Source organism: Ochlerotatus camptorhynchus, unplaced genomic scaffold, assembly GCF_037179485.1.
Source record: "Ochlerotatus camptorhynchus isolate MF236.1 unplaced genomic scaffold, CSIRO-AGI_Acam_v1.1 ptg000330l, whole genome shotgun sequence".
Taxonomy (NCBI): domain Eukaryota; kingdom Metazoa; phylum Arthropoda; class Insecta; order Diptera; family Culicidae; genus Ochlerotatus; species Ochlerotatus camptorhynchus.
In genome coordinates, this window is record NW_027040818.1 from 4,561,485 (window position 1) to 4,586,370 (window position 24,886).

The 24,886-nt window shown below is 39.6% G+C and overlaps 2 protein-coding genes across 2 annotated transcripts in view; one reads left to right on the plus strand and one right to left on the minus strand.

Moving 5' to 3' along the window:
- Positions 1-24,886, minus strand: part of LOC135708470 (uncharacterized) — a 309,553-nt gene that overhangs the window by 82,059 nt on the left and 202,608 nt on the right. The gene's annotated exons all lie outside the window — the stretch shown is intronic.
- ergic53 (protein ERGIC-53) lies at positions 1,854-15,490 on the plus strand. Its single transcript, XM_065230486.1, has 5 exons — positions 1,854-2,108; positions 13,150-13,477; positions 13,565-14,425; positions 14,488-14,610; positions 14,679-15,490. The coding sequence occupies exons 1-5, from the start codon at positions 1,922-1,924 to the stop codon at positions 14,713-14,715; spliced, it is 1,536 nt and encodes a 511-aa protein (XP_065086558.1). The 5' UTR covers positions 1,854-1,921; the 3' UTR covers positions 14,716-15,490.

Genomic DNA, 24,886 nt, shown 5'->3' on the forward strand with positions numbered 1-24,886 from the left:
ACGCCTGCTGTGAGAATTTTCCATTGCAGACGCCAACGAAATGACATCATCGAGCTATCGATCAACTACCCTGGTTATCGCCTGGTACCTTATAGCACGATGCTAGGAGGCGAACCGGAAGAATCGATGAGCTACCTCCCCCATTTCTGACAGATCAGGTATCATATTGATAAACACCTTTTCGAAAATTGGACGATCAACAAGAGAGGGGGCAGCGGTGTCGGTGGTGTAGTGGTAAGCGTGATTGCCTCTCACCCCAGCAGGCCTGGGTTCAATCCCAGTCGGCGCCGCCGGGATGTTCTGAGGCATAAGATCTCTGATCACGCCTTCCTTCGGAAGGGAAGTAAAGCCGTTGGAAGTAAAGGGAAGTCACTTGGATTCTACTATTGTTATAGGGAACACATAGACGTCAAAAGCTTCCGACACCAACCACTAGGGTCGCTATAAGAATCACAACTGTTTGTTCCAATTAATTGAAAAATAATCCAAGTTTATGCCACCGCGGCGCTGTAATCAAAGAAGAATACTAAGATCAAGTTTCATAGTCTACGTCCGTCCAAGATGGACACTTTTGGTTTACATAAACACAATATGGGTATTTTTGAACGGGACGTAAAGGGCGAAATCGAATGTCCAACACCAATCCGGTATCCAAAATGACCACTTCCGGTTTGCGAAAAGTTTTGGGTAATTTACAATGTTGGCATTTTCGAAAACGGGACAACGTGTAGAGGCTGGAAATCGATACCTTTCATTTTCCGAAAAACCCACCTAGTGTTTAAAACGCTGGCCAGACTGAGCAGTTATAACATGTTATAACGGTTGTCAAATAATTGTAACACAGAAACCACCATCAAGATAGGGCTATAACATGTTATAACTCTGTAGTCTGAACGTACTATAACGAACCGCCACCCATCGCAGCACTCATTGACTCAGAAAACCCACACTCATCTGTCAAGCCTCAATCAAAATCCCGCGTGGCAAAAAGTGGTTCCCAAAAAGGAACATGCTAATCTGCCTGGTGCCTCGTTCCACGACAACAATATTCAGATTCCTACTTCTTGGCGGTCACCGTTCCTTCTACTTCAGTACCAGCCATCCTCTGATGCCGCCATCACCCCCACCGGAGAAGAAATGGTTCTTCAAAGAAGTCTGGGCAGCACTTCAACCGAAAGTGGCACAAATCGCACCCCGGAACTTATCGCAAGCGTGTCAAAAACAGGAACTACCTTCGGAAGTGGCTCTCAAGGATCTCCCAGGTCCTTCGACATCGGTGACTTCAACCGGTGCCTGGTCTCAGCGCTTCGTGGGCGTTCGCGATAGGGGATTCAAGCTGGCCGAGGAAGTCGAACTGCGGAACAGGCTGGACATGGCATGCCAGCAGTACTGCCGTTTTATTGCAGTGGTAAAGGATTTCTTCTACCAGAAGCGCTACAAGCAGATGGGAGCCGTATTGGACGGCGGGCTGAAGCGTTTGGAGGACAGCATTCGGCTAACACGCGAAGGGCGTAAATTGGACCGCGAGGATGAAGGAAAACGGCGATCCTTTTGCGACGGAGAGAAGGAAGATGGCAGTGGTGTCAAATCGGAAGATGCCGAAAAAATAGCAAAATTGCACGTTAAACCGGAAGAGAAGGCTTAATTTGCATCTAATGAAAATTGAGAAATGAAATAAAACTTACCATAACCTGTATAGTTTTCAATCGTTGAGTGCAAAAAGTCTGGCAGAAAAGTACCCCCTGTTGGTAATTATTCGACCCGAAGCATTTCGACCACTGGTTCTCGTACCCGTCAGCAGAGTAATCAACAAACCGATCCGTCAAAACGCAATTCTGTCAAACGCTCGAAGCGATCCAGTTTTTTCCTCCTGCTGCTTCTCTGCGCTTGTGGCAAGCTTCCAGCTCAGTAGTTCATAAAAATGGCTGTCACCGGGTTGACGTGTTTGTCAACTTTCCTCCTGCTGGCTGCGATTGTGCTGCTCTCGGGACCGACTGTGAACGGAAATACGCATCTGGTGCATCGGCGCTTCGAGTATAAGTACTCCTTCAAACCCCCGTATCTGGCGCAAAAGGATGGAACCGTCCCGTTCTGGGAGTACGGTGGCAGTAAGTACCCGTTTTTTGTTTTCCCGATATCGGTGTGAAAGAGTGTGAGCGGCTGAGTGCGCGCGGGTGTCGAAGGGTACAGTGTGAGGGGGCAACAGCGAGAGTTACACGTCAGAAGATTTTTCGTGTCTGGCCGAAAATTTCTTTCCCGATGTCGGATATCGGGCTTTTGAGACTGGGGGAATCAGGATCCATTGGGTGCATGTAGCGTTGAGTTAGATGGAGGTTTCAGTAGGTACTAGCAGTGATTAGCGAATGATTTAGGATGGATTCTGAGTACATCCATTTAAGCACTTTGACAAATATTGAACACGCGTCTGATTTTCGGTTGCATGTGTATGAGGCACGACCGTAAACCAGTTCTGTGTAGGGTCCGAATGGAAAGAAAGCGAAAGTAGGTTTCTGGTATCAATTTTTGATAGCACAGACAAGTTCCTGTGCAAAATTGCATTTTATGTAACCGGACTCGGTTTGGGCGAGTTTTGGTCTACCGTCTTCTGCGATTTTTACCAGCAGCTATCTTGTAGGCTCAGCACTTTCCTGCACACCATTATTGTCTACATGTGTTGCAATTAGATAGTTTAATCGTACATCATGTTTCTTGTTTGTAAACAACGAAAACCTGATCCTTTCTATCTAAAAGGTCACCATCCTAAATACAATAATCAATATACCTATAAATAATTAATTTGAGGCGAATCCAATGTTGTCTTCAAACCTCTACAATTAAGAATAGGCATACGTACTATGGGTCTTTCTTAGATTAGTTGGTAAAGGTATATAGCTATTAATGTTATACTCGAGGCGGCGGATCCGGCCAAGGTGTTTTTCGGGTTTGAAAATTCCTCGACTTCCCTACTCGGCTTGCCATACAATATAAGAATAATTCAGAAAGCATTCAATATTAACAGCTGTGGAAGAACACAAAGCTGATAACAAGCGCAAAGTTCCTATTGGAATGTAATAGCCAAAGAAGAATAAGACGTGGCTATCCATAAACTGCGTAGACATTTTTGAATGATGCAACTCCCAGTCAACGAATTCGTACATTCGTTCATACATGTTTGTTTTAAATAAATTTGTATGGACTGTAAAGACTTGTGGTGGTAAGGTATTATCCTCGGATTAAATCCCGATCAAGAATGTTCGACTGCTTTGATGTCGACATCAGAGTGATTCAACACGACTCTAAACAAACATTTTGCAGATCATCCAAACAGGGTTGGTATTAAAAGTTAAGCCGAGTTGCAGCTTACTGCCATTGAAGTTGAACAGGGTTTCGACTACCTATAAAAACCTGGAAAATTAGGGATTCTCAGGGAATTAATTTTTGGACCTGGAAAATCAAGGATTCTCAGGAAATTTCATTAAAATACATGGAAATATTTCTTAATCACTGACTTCACTATTTTCAAACAACTCGGTGTAGTTTGAAGATGGTTGCTCATTTAAGATTTATCTAAATCCAGCAGGAATTCTTAAAAAAAAAAACTCTAAGCCTCAGAATTTCTATTTTTCCTTCTTTTGTGTCCAGAATCTCGATATGTTTTATGGAAAAATTGAATTCTCTTATAATTTCCTCCGTAATACAATACTCTTGAAAATCTTCTGCGGAACAGTTTCTTAATTCAAATGCTCTTCATAGTATTAATAATTCTAGCAATTCCCCGTAAAATACTCCCGAAAAAAATCACTTGGAGTTCGCCTCAGCATGCACTCAGTATTCTCCTGGAATTACCATTTGAACTCCTTTTTAGTTCTACTCAGAACTCCCATTAATTCTTTGAAATGCTTCTCATAATTTACTTGGAACTTTCGTTTGAATTTTCTAAAAATAATCATCGGAATATCCTTGGAATACTCCTCAGAATTCTTTTAAAAAAAATCCTCAAAATTTGGTTAGAACTACCCTCGGAATTCAGAATTTAATTCCCTTGGAATTACCCAGTGGCGTTTCCTTAACCTCAATCTACATGTGCACCAACTCTCAAAACTTAAAAAATATATCAAAATATTGCTTGCAATGGATTGATAATCGAGTAAAGATTAAGGCTCTGAACAATTTGGTGGATTATTTTAACTTTTGGTTAAAATTTGACAGTTGGAAAGTTATCGATTAACCCTGCTATCCGAGCGTGGTTACTTCTGACAGACAAGAAGTTAAATTTTGACAACTGTGGCTCATTTCTTCTCGAAAACCGGTCGATCGGCAGCACAGGGATTTTCGAACATATATGTTAGAAATAACTTTCTAAATGTCACTTTTAACCATGAGCTAAATTTAACTCGGCAAATGGTTCACAGCCTAAAGGTCCATTTAGGCTGTGAACCATTTGCCGAGTTAAATTTAACTCGTGGTTAAAAGTGACATTTCGAAAGTTATTTTCTATGTTCGAAAATCCCTGTGCTGTCGCTCGACCGGTTTTCAAGCCACGGTTGTCAAAATTTAACTTCTTGTCTGTCAGAAATAACCATGCTCGGATAGCAGGGTTAATCGATAACTTTCCATCTGTCAAATTTTAACCAAAAGTTAAAATAATCCACCAAATGGTTCAGAGCCTTAGACTATCTGATTTCAGTGCCAACATTTCAAAGGGGCGTAATTGCTTTTGTAAACAATAGCTTTAGCCGTCGATTTCTCGCAACTAAAAGCTCGCCCCTCCAAATTAACAATGCTAGCTGGTAGAGGAAACATTCCTTTACCTGTTGGTGTCATTATTTTTCTTGAGTGAGCTTTTATTCGCGAGAAATCAACGGGTAAAGCAATTGTTTACAAATGCAATTACGCCCCTTTGAAATGTTGGCACTGATTTGTTGATCTGATTCGAGCTGACTGCTTGAAAATTATGTTGGATCCAATGTTGAGTTACGTTTACACTTTTTCGATATGATGATTAAGGCCGGCGCACAATAGATACGTTTTCGGGTTTTTTGACAGATAATGCATGGGCTAACTGTCAAAAAACCCGAAAACGTATCTATTGTGCGCCGGCCTTTATACTTAACGTTTAATTTGTCGAACAGGATAGGATTGTTTTTAATTTGCGTTCGACTTGTTGAGGCCATTTTTATAATTTTTTTTTTGAGCGAAGAGATTTTTAGATAAATATAACAAGAAATGGAGAAGATAATGGCGTCCAGTAGCAAGGTAAATTTTTGATTAATTATAATTACTCTTTGCGTTCTAATAGTTGATTTACTTTTTATATTCTAATACTTTGGCGTGACTGGCCGAAAGAAGCCGTGATGAAACTGATTGCGGTATGGTCGTCCAATCTACTAATTTCTCAGAGGTTGTACGATTTTTCCAGAAGCTTTACGAACTTGCAAGAATTTCTACAAACTTTCCAGTAGTTTTAACATTTTCCCAGAGGTTCTACGAATGTTTTATAAGTTTAATGAACTTTCCTAAAGATCTACCAACTACTCTGAAGCTCTACAAATTTACCATAAGTTCTAAGAACTTCTCAGAAGTTCTATGAATTTCCCAGAAGTTCTAAACATTTTCAAGAAGTTTAATTAATTTTCTAGAAGTTGTTCGAATTTCTCAGAAGTTCTTCGAATTTACAAGAATTTCAACGAACTTCCCAACAGTTCTAAATTTTCCCAAAAGTTCTACGAATTTCTCAGAAGCTCTAAAAAATCCCCTGAAGTTCTACAAGTTTCCTAGAAGTTCTTAGCATTCCCCTGAAGCTCAACGAATTTCCTAGGAGATCAATGAATTTTCCAGAAGTTCTCCGAGCTTATAAAAATTCTACAAACTTCCCAACAGTTCTAAATTTCCGCAGAAGTTCTACAAATTTCACAAAAGTTATACGAATTTTCCAGAAGTGCTACGATTTTCTCAAAAGTTCTATCAGAAGATCTACGAATTTTCTACAAGTTCTACGAATTTACTAGAACTTCTACGAGTTTCCCAGAAGTTCTACAAATTTCCCAAAATCGCCACAAACTTCCCAGTAGTACTAAAAATTTCCAAAAGTTCTACGAATTTAGCAGAAGTTCTACGAATGTCCCATAAGTTTTACGAACTTTCCTGAAGTTCTACGCATTTCCCAGAAGTTCTACGATTTCCCAGAAGCTCAACGAACATTCGAGAATTTTTACAAACATCATAGCAGTTCTAAAATTTTCTCAGAAGTTCTAAGATTTTCCCAGAAGTTCTACGAACTTTTCTAAAGATCAACCAGCTTTTTGATAAGTTGTAAGAAATTCCAAGAATTTTTATGATTTTCTTAGCAGTACTAAAATCGGAGAATTTGTACGGATTTTTTTCAGATTTTCTCCGAATTTTGTGTAAGATCTACGAATTATGCAGAAATTCTATGAATTCTGCAGAAGTTCTAAGATTTTTGGAGAGATTTTGCGAATTTTGCAAAAGTTCCCAATAGCTCTACAAATTTCCAAGTATTTCCACAAATACGCCGTAAATGAGTAAATGAGTTTGTGAGCAGCCGATGGAAACTAACGATTTTGAATTTGTTTACTACTTGACAAGCCTATTGGTCCCAAGCAAATCTACAAGCGTACCCAATTCTAGTTGAAATTCTAGTACTACATTATGTTTGTTTTGATTCGCTATGAAAGCTTGACAGATAAAATGAGGGGTTCGTGGATTTTCCTATGTTTCGAGGGGTGCATCGATTAGCTTGGGACCGAAGAGAGTACCAGACACAAACGAAGTGACAGACGACTTACTGGCGAAGAAATCCATTAAAATAATGTGGTTCACTGTAATAGAATTTTCTTGGAAGCTTGTGCCATCATCCACCAGATGGGTTAGTTTTTTTGTTTTGATTTGAACAAAGTGGATTTTGTGTACAATGATTCTTTAACAGTGTGCAAAGAGTGTATCATTTTGTCATTTTTTTATGCATTTCAGTTTTGAGTAGAGTGAAAGAGATAGAACCAAAACATTCTAGTACATTTGGTGAAAATGCTAGTACAATCCAGTAGTAGTGTTGCCATGTGGTACAATCCAGTAGTAGTGGTGTTGCCATGTAATACACTGAAACATTTAAATAGCAGGTTAGTCACCAAAGTTTTCGAGCCGCTCCGTCTGTCACTTCGTTTGTGGTACCAGAGCTGAGCCAAAAAGTTGAGCACGTTTCTACGGGACCTTCTGATCTTACCTTTATGGTGTTAGTGAGCTGAATTCCGATGAGAATAAGGTTTCAAATAGTGACATGAAGATCAACCCTGCCGACTTCAGTGCGAAGGTTGCCTCTGATATAAAACTCTATGGGAAGGCATGGTCACGAAGAAATGATAGAAAACGTGAACTGTTTACAGTCTTATGGAAATAACGATATGGTGATTGGGGGTTCACTCCTCCCTAATCGGGTAGTAAGAGAAGCACATGAGTTTCATGAAATACAAATAAACCACATCTGTACTAGCTGAAGAAGACGAATTCATCAAGAAGAAGGCCTTCATTATGGGTTGAGTGATTCACCACGCAAATGGAGTATCAATTAATCGAGGATGACTCGCTGTCATTTCACTTCATTATCAACGTGAAGTGGCACCGGTAATAATGGCCATAAAGTCAAGAATCCGGAACAAACGAAGTACCGAGATCGTACCTGAGTATAGGTGCCTAGTGATGTGGTTGTGGTGTGTCATCACTCAACATACGCCAGCTTCATAGTACATGACATCGAAGAAATTGTTAAACGTGCGAGGCGGAAACTGAAACGGCGGAAACTGAATCTGCATCTATTTTTCTGATAGTGTGAACCGATCAAATTGGTAGGTCGTTAACTTGTAATGAATGGATAAATAGAGAGTACGGTATCAGTCATCATGAATACATCGGAGGTACAGTCTACGTTACGTACAGTCAAAGCACCCTTTGGAAACTTCCGGAGTTGATTTTTATTTGTTTTAAAGTATCCTCCTTGCCTTGCTTCGGTGCGAATAGCCTCTTTCAAAATCGTATCCTATTTTGCGATAAACGGGTGAACTTTTCCCAGTAGTTTATCAAACAATGGAGCTGAAATCCTGACAAAGTTTTGGATGTCTTTTATGTCCTCGTACCGAAGCTATTGTAGCACCAGGTGAGCAAGATCCTTGCCGGTATTTCATTCTAATTATAAATGTAAATATACCAACGGAAGCACGTGCTAAATTTCGATAATTCATGCTCATCCAGCGGGGTATCGGGAACTTAAAAATGAACAATATTTATTGCCTACTTTGATTACGTTTAAAATTTCCAAATCCAAATCGTTTGACAGATTACCTTTTCGACTTGTGCGAACAGTGTAAACCTAGGGGAGTCTCAATTTTAGAATGCCCATTGAATAAGCATTTAATTTAAATCAAATGCATTTAATTCCATCGTTTGCATCAACCATTCAGTGCATCATGCATCGAGGCGAAGATAAACGAACACAACAGGAAAAGAAAACTCGGAGTAGAGAATTCACGAAAATCTCCCTGCAACCTTCTCCGGCAGCAAAGAAACTCTCCAAAGAAATCGTGCAGAAGCTCCCTCCGGAATTTTCCCTGCCAACATCAAAATCACGCAAAACCTGCTCCGCCGAGAACGTGAGACAACTCCGTATAAATTCCGTAGAACCTCCGTTGGCAGCATCGGAAATGTCCACCGGAATCATGCCGAAGCTCCTCCACATAAAACATGAGAAAATACCGTACAGATTTCCTGAAACTTCTGTTGGCAGCACCGAAAATCACCACAGTGAATACGAATCTCCGCTGGCAGAAGCAAAAACCTCCACCAAAATTGTACAGAACCTCTTTCGCTGAGAACGCGAGAAAACTCCGTTAAAATTCCCTGGAATCTCCGCTGGCAGCATCATAAATCGCCACCGAAACCGTATGGAACCTCGTCCGCCATGATCGCAAGAAAACGCCATCGAAATTTCGCATTTTTTATGTGATTTTTATGCATTTATTTGTCAACATCAACAGGCTCAATGTAGCCCTGATGTATTTTATTTAGTCAAACCAAGTCAAACGTAATCCTGGTGGATGAACCCTTTATCAGAACAAGACAAAATTTCTAGAATCTTTGTTGGCAGCTGCTAGAATCGTCTTCGAAATCATGCAGAATTTAATTCGTTGAGAAGGCAAAAAAAAACCCGCTGAATCTTCCAGGAACTCCCGCTGACAGCATCCAAAATCACCGAAATCACGCGGAACTTTGTCCATCGATAACGTGAGAAAATGGCCTCTTCCGCCGACAATGCGTGGAAGCTTCGTCAAAAGTCTCTGGGAACCTCCGTTGGCAGCATCTGAATTTTCGAGGGGAGTTTCGACGGAGTTTTCAGATATTCACGGCGGAGAGGGTTCCGAGAGATTTCGGTGCTGCCAAAGGAGGTTCCAGTGAGCTTAAACAATAAACAATAAAAAATAAACAATTTTTCAGTGTACCACATGGCAACACCACTACTACTGGCTTGTACCACATGGCAACACTACTACTAGATTGTACCACATGGCAACACTAAATGTACTAGAATGTTTTGGTTCTATCTCTTTCACTCTACTCTAAACTGAAATGCATAAAAAAATGACAAAATGATACACTCTTTGCACACTGTCAAAGATCATATTGCACACAAAATCAACTATGTTCAAATCAAAACAAAAATACTAGCCCATCTGGTGACTGATGGCACAAGCTTCTAAGAAAATTCTATTACAGCGAACCACATTATTTTAATTGATTTCTTCGCCAGTTAGTCGTCTGTCACTTCGTTTGTGTTTTAATGCTGCCACCAGAAATTTCGACGGATTTTTTTCTGCGGAATAATTTTCTCAAGTCAGGAGTGTGGATTTGAGCAAACCGAAGCGAACAACAAAACAGGACAAAACCCTTCATGTATACCTGCATGTATTGGTGGGAAGTGTCACTTAGAACTACACACAGTAACAAATGCACTGATAAAATGCATTTATTTTTTTTTTTGTTATGATAAATGCACCTCAAGTGATCTACCCCTAGGTGTAAACACGGTCAGATAAAGGGATTCAACATGATTTGTCAAAAGTGAAATCGAGCAGATTTTTCATTATGGCACACGGCGAATGAGAACGACCCAAATTTGAGTTTAGTTCACTCATAATCGCCAAAAGTGCAGGATGAGTAAATTTGTCTCATGGTTTCCTGTGGAAAACCTAAAAAATCTGCCGGAAAATGAGGAAATTGACGAAAATTTTTATTCAGTCTCGGAGTAGTACCAATAGACTGAGTGAATCCAATCTTTACTTTTCTCAAATTCGGGAATTTTTCCCTTGAAAAATTGAAAAACCTAGGAAAACATGAGACAAATTTTACTCATCGCTGAGTTCCTGCCCTTTTGGCGATTATGAGTGAACTAAACTCAAATTTGGGTCGTTCTCATTCGCCATGCAGCATAAAAAGTCAGACATACAAATCACATACACTGGAGTCGCCTAGGGGAAGGACAGCTCCAAGTATCAGTATCAATACCGATTGTGGAAATATTAAATATTTTAATATGTGTGATATTTGCGAATCTTATACTTAGTCTGACAGTTGTTTTTTGTTTGTTTTTGACTATTTTTGTTTTAAGTGTACATTTGACATTCGTTTAATCAAAAATGTATTTCACACAAGAGGCAAGTCATTCCTTTGTGATCTTGCTGGCCACCGCCACCAAAATCCGCTCCTTGTTATCATAAATTCGGCATTTTTTGGTAGCTGTTCTCAGTGCACATAATCGGCCGCACTTCCATTCCCAGGAATTAATTTCCACGAATTCTTCATCGTCTGTGAACCAATGTGCTGTTCTTCTATGGAACGGGAATCGATTGACAACGCCGCCCCTGTTAACGGAAGCCCAGAGTGATGGTTTCGTGGTCGTATTACGCTCGATTCGCCATGAAAATGCAACTTGGAGAGATTCGTTGCTGAGGGAACGTCCAGTACCGTTTTTATCATGAAATTTAGCTTTATTTATTTAGGAGGTTTTATCATGAAAAGCCGAAGTCGAAATCGATCAGAGCTATCGAAAACGAAAATCTAGGCAAAAATTATGACAAACAGAAAGATGCAGTAAACATAAACAACAACGGTGCAACCACAGACAAACAGACGTAACTCTTCATTGTGTATCTTCGTTCATGCATTTAACGGTTGATTTGAATATTATCAGTTCCGCGAACTACTCGCCGCAGCGCTGGCATCGGAACACTTTGACGTTTCTATATATTCTATAGAACTTTTATGCAATATTCTTTACGAGTTAGCGAGCAAGCTTGTTTTCCGCGAGAAGCCAGAGAGATGTCGGTACTGAGGTTATATGTTTTGAGATACTATGTTTTCAAGAACAAGTTTTTCAAAGAGTTACGTCTGTTTGTCTGTGGTGCAACGTCATTTAGTGTATGCGTTAAAGTTACACTGTTATTTTTTTTTACTTTGAAGCTTTCCGTTTGACAGTTAATATCATTAATATTTATACTAAAAATTATAATATCTACCAATTTGAGCAATTTTTACATCAAATATTACTTCAGATCAAGTTGTACTTCCCCTAGGGAGTCGCTTTTTACGCGGGTGATACGTCCCGCGTAAAAAAAACCGCGTAAATTCCGGAATCCGCGTAAATTCCAAAATCCGCGTAAAAAAAACCGCGTAAAAAAAGACCGTGTAAGAAAAAACCGCGTAAAAAGCGATATACCGCGTCAATTCTGAAATCCGCGTAAAAAAAACCAAAATCCGCGTAAAAAAAAACCGCGTAAATTCCGAAATCCGCGTAAAAAAAAACCGCGTAAAAAAAACCGTGTAAAAAAAAACCGCGTAAAAAGCGACCCCAGTGTAGTCTAAACTAGAAACACTGGAATAAGAGACCAGTGGAGAAAAAAAAAACATGAATTTGGCAACAAGATAGACATCAAAGCAATCCTGGCCTCACTTGCATTTGTAACTGCTTGCGAGTGACTTCGCCAATGCACCGATGAGCGAGTTCATGAGTGATTGTTAAACGATGTTAATACTCCTCCCTAATTGAAGCAAACCATTTGTAAACATTGCAGATTGGAACCGCTTTTGACAGTTCGATTGGAATCATAACAGTGTCTCCGCTGGTCTCTTATTCCAGTGTTTCTAGTCTAAACGGATCTTAAGTGTATTTTTCAACCGATTCGAGTATGAAGATGGCATTAAATCTGGTTTTGAAAGTTGGTGCATTGATGGTAGATTAATTACGCTACATCTCGTGCCACTTAATCGATAGTTTTCCGTCAAACTTTGATCGGGAAGAAACCGACAGAATTGAAACCATTTTTCTCTGACGATGCTGTCTTTGGGAAACCAGAAGAAACTGACATTATTTTGTAACGTTTTATTCGGTGTATTTTTACAACAGATTGCCGTGCATTTCAATGGAATTTTTCAAATAATGACTACACAAAATTGTGGGTTACCAAACCTTGCAGACAAAATAACTTATAGGGAATTTGTTTATTATCCAGGTTGGAACCCGAGCTTATTGTCAGTGCGAACCTCAACCCGAGCCAGGTTACAAAAACAAACGTTAACACTGACGTTTGAAAGGCAACAAGCAGACCCAATCTCGATACCCGATCCAGGTTGGAACTGAATCAAAAACAAATTCGCTATTAGCTGGCCGTGCAACCAGATTTACTTTTATTCTCTCCATGTGTCTCTTATAAAACATCGTCTCTGGCCGATCCGTTTGCAGCATAAAGCTGCCAAGGGGTACGTACGTAAATACTTGATTGATATCGCTCTTTCGTCGAAGCGAAAGATCTGATTAGGTGTCAATCAAGAATCGTTGGTTGGCTGTCCGATCGAAAATAATAGCATGACGGCTGCTAGTGTTTTGAACTTGCCCTAAAAAACATCCGCATCATAGGACATCAAGGCTATAGCCTTTAATGTCTTGTAAATTTGATTTGTTTGCTTTTTTCTGCATCACCTGGAAGGTCGTCTGAACTGGTAATCTTAGGATTTGCCCCAGTCGTCGCTCAATTTCAATTTTTAACATCTTCCGGAAATCTGATTATCTTTCCCTTCTTCCATTTACAGACGCAATTGCCAGTTCGGAGAACGTTCGCATAGCGCCGTCGCTCCGTAGCCAGAAGGGTGCCATCTGGACCAAGCAGCGCACCAACTTCGACTGGTGGGAGGTGGACATTGTGTTCCGCGTGTCCGGTCGGGGCCGTATCGGTGCCGACGGGCTGGCCTTCTGGTACAGCACGGAGAAGGGCGACTACACCGGAGAGGTGTTCGGCTCGTCGGACCGCTGGGTCGGTTTGGGTCTCTTCTTCGATTCGTTCGATAACGATAACAAACACAACAACCCGTACATCTCGGCCGTGCTGAACGATGGGACGAAACGGTTCGACCATACCAAGTGAGTGCCCACCAACTGATTATACATGTGTACAAGATATGCGACACGGATGTGATAAGAAATGTTCTTTCTGTTGTTTTCTTGCAGCGATGGATCTACTCAGTTGCTGTCCGGTTGCTTGCGCGATTTCCGTAACAAGCCATTCCCGACGCGCGCCAAGATTGAGTACTACAACAACATCCTGACGGTGCTGTTCCACAATGGAATGACCAACAACGACCAGGACTACGAAATGTGCTTCCGCGCGGAGAATGTGGTGTTGCCGAAGACCGGTTACTTCGGTGTGTCCGCCGCCACTGGTGGACTGGCTGACGATCACGATGTCTTCCACTTCCTGACCACGTCGCTGCATGTCCCCGGACAGATCAAGGAGGAAGTTCCACAGGATCAGGACCAGGCCAAGCTGACCCAGGAATACCAGGACTATCAGAAGAAGCTCGACCTGCAAAAAGAAGAATACCAGAAGGAACATCCCGAACTGCAGAAGGACGATCTGGAGAATTGGTTCGAAGATTACAACGCTCGGGAGTTGAGACAGATTTGGGAAGCACAAACGGCGACGCACGATCAGCTGCGGACGCTCAACACGAAGCTGGACGAGGTGATTGGCCGCCAGGAGCGAACACTCGGACTGCTCTCGGTTCAGGGCGGAGGAGGTGCGCCACCACCACAACCGGGAGGTGCACCCCAGATCGCTTCCGGAAGCACCATTCAGCGTCACGAAGTTGATGCGCTGCTGCGCAATCAGAACGTGCTGGTTCAAACGGTAACCGAGATCCGTTCGATTATCGGTGAAGTAAATACCCGAGCGGATTCGATTCTGAACAACCAGGCCCGCGCACCGACGGCTCAAATCCAGGGCGGAGGATATGATATACAGAGCTTGATGCACGAAATGCGAGACGGTATGAATCAGGTCAAGCAGGGCATGGCTGGAGTTACGCAAAGGTGGGTTCTTCGGATGAAAAGGGTCATAGAAAAATGACGCTTAATAACTTCTCTTTTCACAGGCTTCAGCAGCCGAGCGCGCAAGCGAATGTGCAATGTCCGACGCAGACTTGTCTCGGCATGACTACTTTCCTGGTAACGATACTTATCCACCTGTCAGTGATAGTGGGTTACAACATGTACAGGTAAGATTCATGTTTGTTTTCGAAACGATTCAAATCGATTCATTTGTTTGGAAATCGCACAATTTCAGAGACAGCAGGGACGCCCAAGCGAAGAAGTTCTACTAGAACGGAAAACCAACACTAGGCAAGCGCTAAGATAAGGTCCTGCCTGAACGTGCAAGATGTGCGTACCTACAGAGATAGAGAGAGACTGTCCATCCAACCAACCAACCAACCAACCAACAAACAAACAAAACATACAACAAATCAATCTACCGTACACACTATAAAAGCGTCAGTATAATGAATTTAGGTTAAACAATACGATTGGATTACGGAAAACAGACTCGCTCTGGCTGACACACTATAAAAGAAGCTCGAAGAGTCAGCAAACCATTAGGTGTTAGCACTGATAAGGAAGGTACAATTGTTTTAGTTGGTGAAGAAGAAAGTGTTGAGCTATGAATTCCGTTGCCTCGTTTGATTTGCATCTAATTACTTAAAACAATACAATGCCGTGACAGATTACTGCGTTGGATGGAGTTTGATTTTTGCTAATCTAAAACAATTCCTAGATAGATTTGGTTTTTGATTTTTGTTGAGTGAGATTTAGAGTATCAATGTTTTTAGTTTTCGTCGTAGCTACAATTAAAGGACAATTTATTCGCAACCCTTTCCCTTGCAGTCGTCGTATCGTATCGATCAGATTTTAATTTCCGCTTGAATCAGAACTTTTCTCCGGAGCCGGATGTTGAGTGTCAAAAGTCGTTTAGCAGCAAAGGTTAATTTTTCGATGGATTAGTAATGAACGTCGTCGGTGTAAATGTGTATTATGTTTGTGCATCTGTTTCACAAGAGCGAGAATTATTTAAAGTAAAATAAACAAAGTTTATTAAAAAAATAGTTCTGCAGTGTTCTAGCTTGGTTGTCCGAAAATATCGACTTGAGCCTTCACAGTGGGAGATGGGTTTTGGAGTTTATTTTAGATATTATAAAGTGCCTAAATCTTGCGCAATTAAAAAAAAACTGAACAACAACAAACAACGATATTAACTATCTGCACGCTGGATCAACATTTGAGTTTATAAAGGAGAGAGAAAGATTAGTAATTTCCATTTAATTCCACTACGTTATTTGCTTATCTTTGACAGATACGCGTATTTCGTCTACAATGTGCAGACTTCTTCAGTGTCTTGTTAATACTCGACTCAGTACGAGTTATTTTTGCTCAACACAATAAAAACAACCATACACAAACAACAACATCCATGCCTTAAAAAACGCAGTGCACTCAATTTTCCAACTTCCTCGCCATTGGCGTCAACTTTGACTCCGGCATCACTGCCAGTCAGGTGGCCATGCTTGGCATACACAGTTTTGGTAACGACCTGCTCATTTGCTAATAACTTGCATAATTTGCACACAGTTGACATAGTTCTTTTTGAAGCAGTAGATAGAATAGAGTTTAAGCTTGTTATAGATATGTAAAAAAAAGTGGATTTTAATTCTAGTAATAGGGGAATTTACGTATTCTCGGCAACCTAAGCAGCGGCCTTCTTTCTATAGCCTTTTTCTCTATGGAACGCACACATATGCAGTATTGGTTTGTTTACAATCTTTTGCTGCCACCTGCTCTAACAATTTCAGTCGAAAGAATTGTCAAAAACTGTTTTGAAACGCTTTTACAAAGCTCCAATCTTCTCTAGTGAGAGCGAGTATTGTCGGCAACCAGTTTTTCTTCGGCAACCATTCCATTTGAACTGCATGTAAATCTGCTGTTCTATTATCGGCAACTTGAAATCAGCTACAATTTGTAGTACGTGTGCTTCATTTCAAGAAAACCTTGCTAGATTGCTTTTTCTCAGTGGTAAAAATATAGTCAAATTGAAGCTGAAAGCATAAAGAATCGTTTGCATGCATACAGCGAAGTGTTTTCGTAGGAAAATAGTGTTTCAATTTGGGTTGCCGAAAATAGTCTGGCATGCCGAAGCCGTCATTTCCCCTAAACTGTATTTGTTTTTGCGTTGTAAAAATGAAGTGAGAAATGCTCGCTGCACATCTCGGACTTTAAGTGTAAAAAATCATTGGTTTTGATTCAAATGTTAAGATTTATCTACTCTTTGCATATCTATAGTAAACTGTGATCCTAATCTATCTCGATGAACATTTCAAATAGTCCTATCTGCTTTGATCGATTCTCTTCATCGACTTTCTCTTTTCATAACCACTGCTATGCAAACAGATTTCGCGCTAATTCTACCACATAGTTTGATAAAGGAGGTTCTTATCTAGCGTACAAAACGTCAAATACAACAGGGAAAGGTTTTACAGCTTAGTTATTAACGAAAGAGAAAATCGATGAAGAGAATCGATCAAAGCAGATAGGACCATTTGAAATGTTCATCGAGCTATCAATTACTTTAAAGAAAAACAAATTTCAACAACTGAGTGAAAAGTTATTAACAAATGAGCAGTTGGTGTGTACAACTGTCTATGCCAAGCATGCAATCCCGTCCCAGAGCTCTACGAATAACTTGCGTTCTAGAATTTGAAAAAAACGGAACTCCAATTTGGTGTAGTTTTAACGGCCGTGTATACATTGGAAACAAGTCCCAGTGGATATCTCACACGCAACATATTTGTTGGCTACAAGCTACTTGTTTACAACATTTCGAATTTCGAACTTGCATACATTCTTGCAAAAAGCAAGCTTCACGGCCGGTGAGATTCACTCAATTTGATGCTGGGCTTTGCTCGGGATGTCACTACTTAAAATTTGTTCCAATTTTGGCTTGTACCGCTTGTACCAGTCATGGCCTATGTGATACAAATGGATGGGCCCTAAAATTGGTATACCATTGAATAAATGGGATTGTGTCTATTCCATAACCGGCTCAATTACCCTACATTATTTTTGCCTTGGACCACGGCAGGGATAAAAATGTATGGTTATGTTGCATAACGACGTGTTCCGGATATCATCCAAACTATTTGTGGCATAATTCTATTATTTGAGTTACCTATATCGTTCGTTTATGTTAATTTTTTTATTAAGGTTTCCCTGTCCTAAAGACCTGTGAACTGCAGGGCTGTTAGAAAAGGCGCGGATCTCGCGAATTACGCGGATTTCGCGATTTTCGCGCATTTGTCGCGGATTTGAGCTTTCAGTCAAGAAAATCGCGGGAACATTAAATAATATCGCGAAAGTCGCGAAGGGACTGATGTGCTGTCACAAAAATTGTGAAATTCATTGTAACCTTTCCGTCCCGGATTATTTTGCTGTCTTCAATTTTGTTGTTCATTTGGCTCTCAATTTTTTACCGGTTCAAATAATCACCCTGCAAATAATCGAGAAATGATCTAAATTGCATAAGTCACACCGGTAAGACATTTTCATGGTTTTTTATTTCCAATATGAACATAATATTTTTCGTTATCAAATCATAAACGAGTCGTATATATGCGAGTAATTGCCATGTATACCGGGTATTCTAGGTTCTCTAAATCGTCCTGGAGTTCAGTTGATTTTTTCTACTATATCAACCAGGACTGCAATAATGTCTGTAGTATCGAAATATGTCCAAACAGATTCAAAGTGTCTATGTGTATCGTGTCCGACCTATTGCTACGTATTCAAGATGTTATAGGTTCTGAAATCATTCTGAAGATCTACTAGATCATCCAAGCCTTATTGAAAGTCTGTAGTATCGAAATATGCCCAAACAAATTGTAGTGTCTATGTGGATCATGCCAACCTATTTCCGTGTATGCCAAATGTTCTAAGATTTCTGAATCGATATTTCGATACTACCAATATTATCTCAGTCATGTTTGATCTAGTAGAATAAATCATCTGAACTCCAGAACGATTTGGAGAACTTTCGGTGGTACTTTGTATGGGAGTGAGCTGTCAATATGTTAGTTTTGTGTCAAACAGTGAAGTGAATAGTTTGCTTTAAATCTTGATTTAAAAATCAAGATAGAAGTAAATGGGATCGAAAAAAATATCGTTGTGCTCAGAAAACAAATCCCTTCCAGATGATGTATAGAAACCGATATATTTTTCAAAATTAAAGAACCCAATTATCGGAAAGTTCCTGCAATTTATTAATGGACCCGAGGGGGATGACACTATATACACACTTAAATTTTTTCGCCGAGATTCCAACAGCCGAGTAATTCTGCAATTTATTTTGCTGATATTCAGTCAAACAATTGCCGAGACTCAGCTAACAAATAACATTTTGCTGAGATATCAGCTAACAAACAGATATTTTGCAGAGATATCAGCAAAAGTGAATGCCGAAGTAGTCGGCTGTTGGAGATTTTACCGAGCTAGATTAAGTGTGATATACAATGTAGAAAATATTGTGTTTTGCTGTGGCTAGCTGAGCGCACACTGAGTAGATAGAAAGAAGAATGATGACGATTCTGCACTGAAAAAAGTTTTCACTTAGTTTCTATTAGGAACGCACATAATATTTTTCCAATAACAAAAATTATTATTTTTATCTGAATATCACATAGCATAAGAAATTCTATATGAGAAATCATATAGATTTCATTGGACACATAAAGTTCATGTGATTTAGTGGTGCAATTTCCAATAATGGGATCACATGAAAGTTATGTGAAATTTACATGGATATTTTCAACTATGTTATGTGATTTATTTTATGAGTGTGGAGATTTCCTGCAAAAAGATGATGCGCGATGCAAGTAGATGCAAGAAATGAAAGAAGATTTTTCGAAAATTGTTTCGGTAGTGTGAGATTTTTTGAGCATCTAGAATTGAGATTTAGATGTGTCGCCCCCCTCTAATTGACCTGCCACGGTAATTCACAACAACTCAAAATTGAGTCGAACATGCTCATTTCAGCGGGAAGTATGGCCACCGACAAACCAACATGACACTTAGGCTCTGAATCATTTGGTGGATTGTTTTAACTTGTGGTTAAAATTTGACAGATGAAAAGTTATCGATTAACTCTGCTATCAGAGCATGGTTACTTCTGACAGACAAGAAGTTAAATTTTGACAACTGTGGCTGAGTTTTTCTCGAAAACCAGTCGATCGACAGCACAGGGATTTTCGAACATAGAAAATAACTTTCGAAATGTCATTTTTAACCATGAGTTAAATTTAACTCGGCAAATGGTTCACAGCCTTAATTCTGACTTATGCCCGAAAATCTTAAACAACTGATTTAAATGTGCAGTGATCCGAACTGTCAAAACCATAGGATTTTTTGATCTAGATAAACAATTAAAAACTTTTGCATGGGGGTTCATGGCTTAGCTACATATTTCCCGCGAACACGGAGCCACACACTTAATCTTATATTTTTATCTCGGTAAAACAGATTGCTGAACCGATTCAAAACACGATTTTTGCTGATTTCTCGTTAGAAAACATGTTTTTACTGAATATCGGTATATACAGTTAACGAATTTTGGTTATATGAAAGTATTCACTGAAGTTCGGTAATGTTGTTTACCATGAATTTCGTTAAAATCTTGCTTCACCGACTTCGGTAATATAAAGTGACGACCCTCGGCAATTGAAAATAAGAGTAAATATCTGTCAGTGAGGCACATTCATTGTCAGCCATTTTGTCAGAGAATAAGTCGTCTGGTGCGTGCTTATAGGCTTGCTTATAGTGCGTGTAATTAAATAAAGTGAGAAATGGAGGAAATATTGCGGCAAATCCATGGTGAAGGAGAAGCTGTAAGCGAAAAACTACGTCAACTGATGGGCACGCTGATGGGCTACACCGCCATATACATTTTCACCTCAAAGAAAATAATTTTAATGCAGACATGATTTCATATGACTGCACTTTTTCAAAGTGTAACATAAGATATGCTCACTTCACATCTCTCAAAAAGCACATTATTCAAGAACATCCAGCGATACCAGATGAAAGCATTGCTCCCCTGAACGCCCCCCTCAATATTGAGTTCAATCTTCCTTTAAAAAAAGCTAGGTTAGAATCACAGCCAAATCCACCCGCAGAGAATTCCTCAGCAAATAAGGCCCATGAAGAAGATAGTGGAATTTTCATCGAAGACGATATAACTATGGAGCAAATAAAGAGAACTGCTGGTTTAGGAATTTGTCGACTTGCCGGCGATGTTGCCTTACCTCAGACAAAAGTTTCAGAAGTCATAAAATTGTGCGAAAGTTTGATCGCAATGGCAACGGAACGTCTGAGGAATATTACTGTTTCTTTTTTAAAGAAAAAGAATGTAAATATGAAGGAGAAAATTGCTGTAGATTTTCTCAACGAATTTCAATTTACTGAATTATTTGTTGACGTAACAACTCATCCCAAACGGATACAATTTTTGGAGAGAACAGTTGTTAGCATTCCGCAGCCCGAAGAGAAAATGCTTGCTTATCGCGAAGTTGTGCGCCATGTCCAAGGAGTGCACAAAAAAGTTAGAGTGAATGAAACTTTTTCGTATATTCCTGTTATCAAAACTTTGGAGTTAATCTTCAGAAACCCAGCAAACCGTAAATTGTTAGAGGAATCTGAAAATGAGCAGCGAACTATTGGCGGAATAAAAGAATATGGATCTTATTGTACTGGCGAATCATATAAAACGAGTGCCTATTTTCAAGAACATCCAAACTCAATCAGAATGAGTATTTATCAGGAGGATTTAGAAGTAGGAAACGCGTTGAGTAGCAGAGCAGGCATCAACAAAGTGTCCTGTTTTGCGTTCAAAGTTCAAAACTTTCCGGACAAGTATAATAGCTCTCCAAAAAGCATCTTCCCAACGCTTTACTGTACATCAGTCGATGCGAAGAAGCACGGGTACAACAAAATATTACAACCATTAATTTCCGACTTAAAAAAGCTTGAAAAAGGGGCTACGGTATACTACAATTCAGAAAAGTTTGTCCTCAGAGCTACCTTGGTGGTGTTTTGTGGTGACACGTTAGCTGTCCACGAAGTCTTCCATTTGCTTGGACCGGGGGCCAACTTTTTTTGTAGAATTTGTACGATTTCACGGCCTTTATTCAAAGAAGATCCTCATTTCCAGCATCCCATCCGTACAAAGCAATGGTACGATACTAAGATAACGCAGTTGGAAAACGGGGAAATTTCAACATCAGATTGCGGCCGGCATCCCCAAGGATGCATATTGAATGAATTGGAAAATTTTCATGTCTGTGAAAATTATGCACTGGACGTAATGCACGGCATTGCGGAAGGAATTGTACAATTAGTTTTGAGTTTTTACTTCAAAAGTAAAGACATTAAAATCGATGTATCTTACATTAATTACCGCATTAATACATATGCTTATGGATATGTTGACAAGAAAAACAAACCCTCAGCAAACTTCACGGAGGAAATGCTGAACAGACCAAAAGCCTGTAAACTGAAACAGACGGCTACTCAAAATCTTCTACAACTTCGATCATTTCCGTTCCTTTTCGGGCACTTGGTTCCAGCGGATTGCCAGTATATGTCCTTAATCGGACGGATGATTAATATTGTAAGGATTCTGAACTCCCCAGTTGTGCTCGCTGAACTAGAAGATCATATAAGCACATTTCAACATTCATTTTACACGAAATTTGATCAACGAATCAACAAAAGTCATCATCTAGAACATTATCCGTACTGCATTCGAAAGAGCGGCAGCATGAAGCAGTTCAATTGCTTTCCATTTGAACAAAAAAATAAGCCATGCAAAAGTCAGTCTGCTACATGCCGGAATTTTAAGAATGTTTGCAAAAGTTTGGCAAAGCGTCAAGGATTTAGCATGGTATTGGACATTATTGACAATCCTTTTACAGATAAAATTCATTACACAACTGGCAAGTTAATACATCGCAATGAAACTCTCAGCAGCCTTTTTCTACATGAAAGTCAAGAGGAGTTCGTTTTCACACCGAAGATTGTATCGATCAATGGAATCGAATTTCGATCAAATTTGATTGTCTCTATAAAAAATCACAACAACATGTTGTATCCGATATTTGCTGTCATTCACGAAATAGTTATTGTGAACAATTGCATTAATTTTCTGATGAAAATTTGTGAAACAACTGGGTACAATGATTTCTACGAAGCATATGAAGTGGAGCTTTTGGAGGAAGATAGACTGCTTCAAAATACAGAAATTCATCAACACGCCACGTTTGCTTTCTGGACACCGTATAATAGCCAAACCAAATTTATATCCCGTCGTTTCTATTGTCAGGATTACTGAGTATATTTGAGTAATATTGCTTCGCAGAAATAGCTGCTCTTACTTTAAATTTATTCATCATTTTCTTCCAGACGACGAAGAAATTAACGAACCTGAATTGTTCATGTCCTTGGACGTCTAAAGTTGTCTACGAAGCTCATCAAAATCATCCTTAAGCAAACCCCACACGCATCAATATATTGATGCGAAGGGGAATTATTGACAATAATATTGATGATGTGAATTCATAAATATTGTCAATCTCGATGTATTGACGTCAATATATAATGTATTGACAATATGATTATTGTCAATAAAAGCAATCGTGTACGGTCCACTTTAAAATTCAAAAATCCACTGCGACTGAACACATAATAGAAGAAGAGTACTTGGAGCACACCGAAGAAGATACAGTTAACACCACTGAAGAGCCAATAGAGTCTGATTCCGATGGAAATAATGGAGATAATGCACCTCAAGGATCTAATAGCTAAACAAACCGTTACACTGGAATCACCATGGAGCAGGTATGATCACATATCCTTTCATTTCGTATATTCACAGTAAAAAGCATTGTCTTTGTGAGGTTTGGACCGTATCCCACCGGAATCACCCAACCCTTTTGGAGAGCAGGCACAACCTACCTATTCAACTGCACTGCGACGAAAGAGGACGAACGAGATGCTTGCTGATTGAAGCGTCGTTGGGTGGTCAGATTAAAGAGGATGAATAGATTCATCCTGCTCATCCAGTTGACAGCTCGTCGAGGGGTTCATCAATGGATATTGCACTATGACTGAATGGTAATCCATTCAGTCAATTGTGCACCTCACATCCCACTCCTTCTCTCAAGAAAAACGAGAAAAAAAAAATCGCTGGTGCTTATAGCTTTAGGGTGCTTGTTTTTCTATAAATAATATCAGTCCATTTCAACAACCTATATTGTCTGTGATGTTGACCCCATGATACCTGCACAAAATTCATTTTTTCTTTAATATCTGATACACCGCAACTTCTTCAGCCAACTGGATTCATAGCGTCTTAGTAAAAGTCCCAAAAAATGGAAATCTAACTGCGGATGACAAGTGGCAAACCATAATGCTACCATAGAGGTAACTATAAGACCAGAAGGTCCCGAAGAAACGTGCTCAACTTTTTTTAATCTGAATTTTTGGAAATGATTTCTAGTAATCAAACATCAAGATTTCTGAGAATTTTGCATTCTTGTCAGTTTTTATAACTTGCTTTCTAATCTTCATTGCCTTAAATTCAAACTCTCCTCAAAATTCACGCATGCCATTGCAGATGTGCCAAATCTGTTTTTGAAATATATTACATCCAAAGAAGTGAAGTATATCTTTCATTAAAACGATATTTGAATAAATCTGTACACTGGAGTAGTTACTGCTACCGGATGGCTGTAAATTTATTCAGAGAAATTCCAATCGATTTATTGCAAAAAATTGTCCTATTCCCTCGTCTTAACATATATAAAGTTAAAACAGAATCTGTGGATACAATCTGGGTCTTTTTTTTGCAATAAAACTCCTTTGTAGGAATAACTCCATCAAAAAGAAAATATTGATGACTTTAGCATTTGCTGCACAAATACTGACAAATACTGTAGCCACTAAGTCAGCAAAAGCTTCATGAGATTCTTGTTCTTCTTCTTATTCGCATTTCAAGCTAATTGCTTAGCGCATATTAGCTTACTGCGTGCTCTCAACTTAGTGTTCTAAATGCACTTCCACATTTATTAATTGAGAGCATTCGATGCCAATATCAATGCATGAATTTATATATTGTATGGCAAGCACAATGATACTCTATGCCCAGGGAAGTCGAGTAAATTTCCGACCCGAAATATTCCCTCGACCGGAACGGGAATCGAAACTGCCGCATCCGGCTTAGCTTCAAGAGATCTGATCAGTGAATTTCATGTCCCGTATGAATCTATTCGGTATTCTGATCCAATATTCTGGATCTCAGTAAATGTACAATGATCGAACCCTCAACTTTCTGATCCTTTTAATCGATTTATTCTTCTCTTCAGAATCGGTGTCTCACTTCTAACTACGTTCAACTGTCAG

What these genes read in the sequence shown, in the direction of transcription:
- ergic53 (XM_065230486.1), top strand. Translation starts at nt 1,922, where the DNA reads ATGGCTGTCACCGGGTTGACGTGTTTGTCAACTTTCCTCCTGCTGGCT. An exon ending in AAACGGTTCGACCATACCAA is followed by an intron (nt 13,478 to 13,564) that starts GTGAGTGCCCAC and finishes GTTTTCTTGCAG; the next exon opens with CGATGGATCTACTCAGTTGC. An exon ending in ATGGCTGGAGTTACGCAAAG is followed by an intron (nt 14,426 to 14,487) that starts GTGGGTTCTTCG and finishes CTCTTTTCACAG; the next exon opens with GCTTCAGCAGCCGAGCGCGC.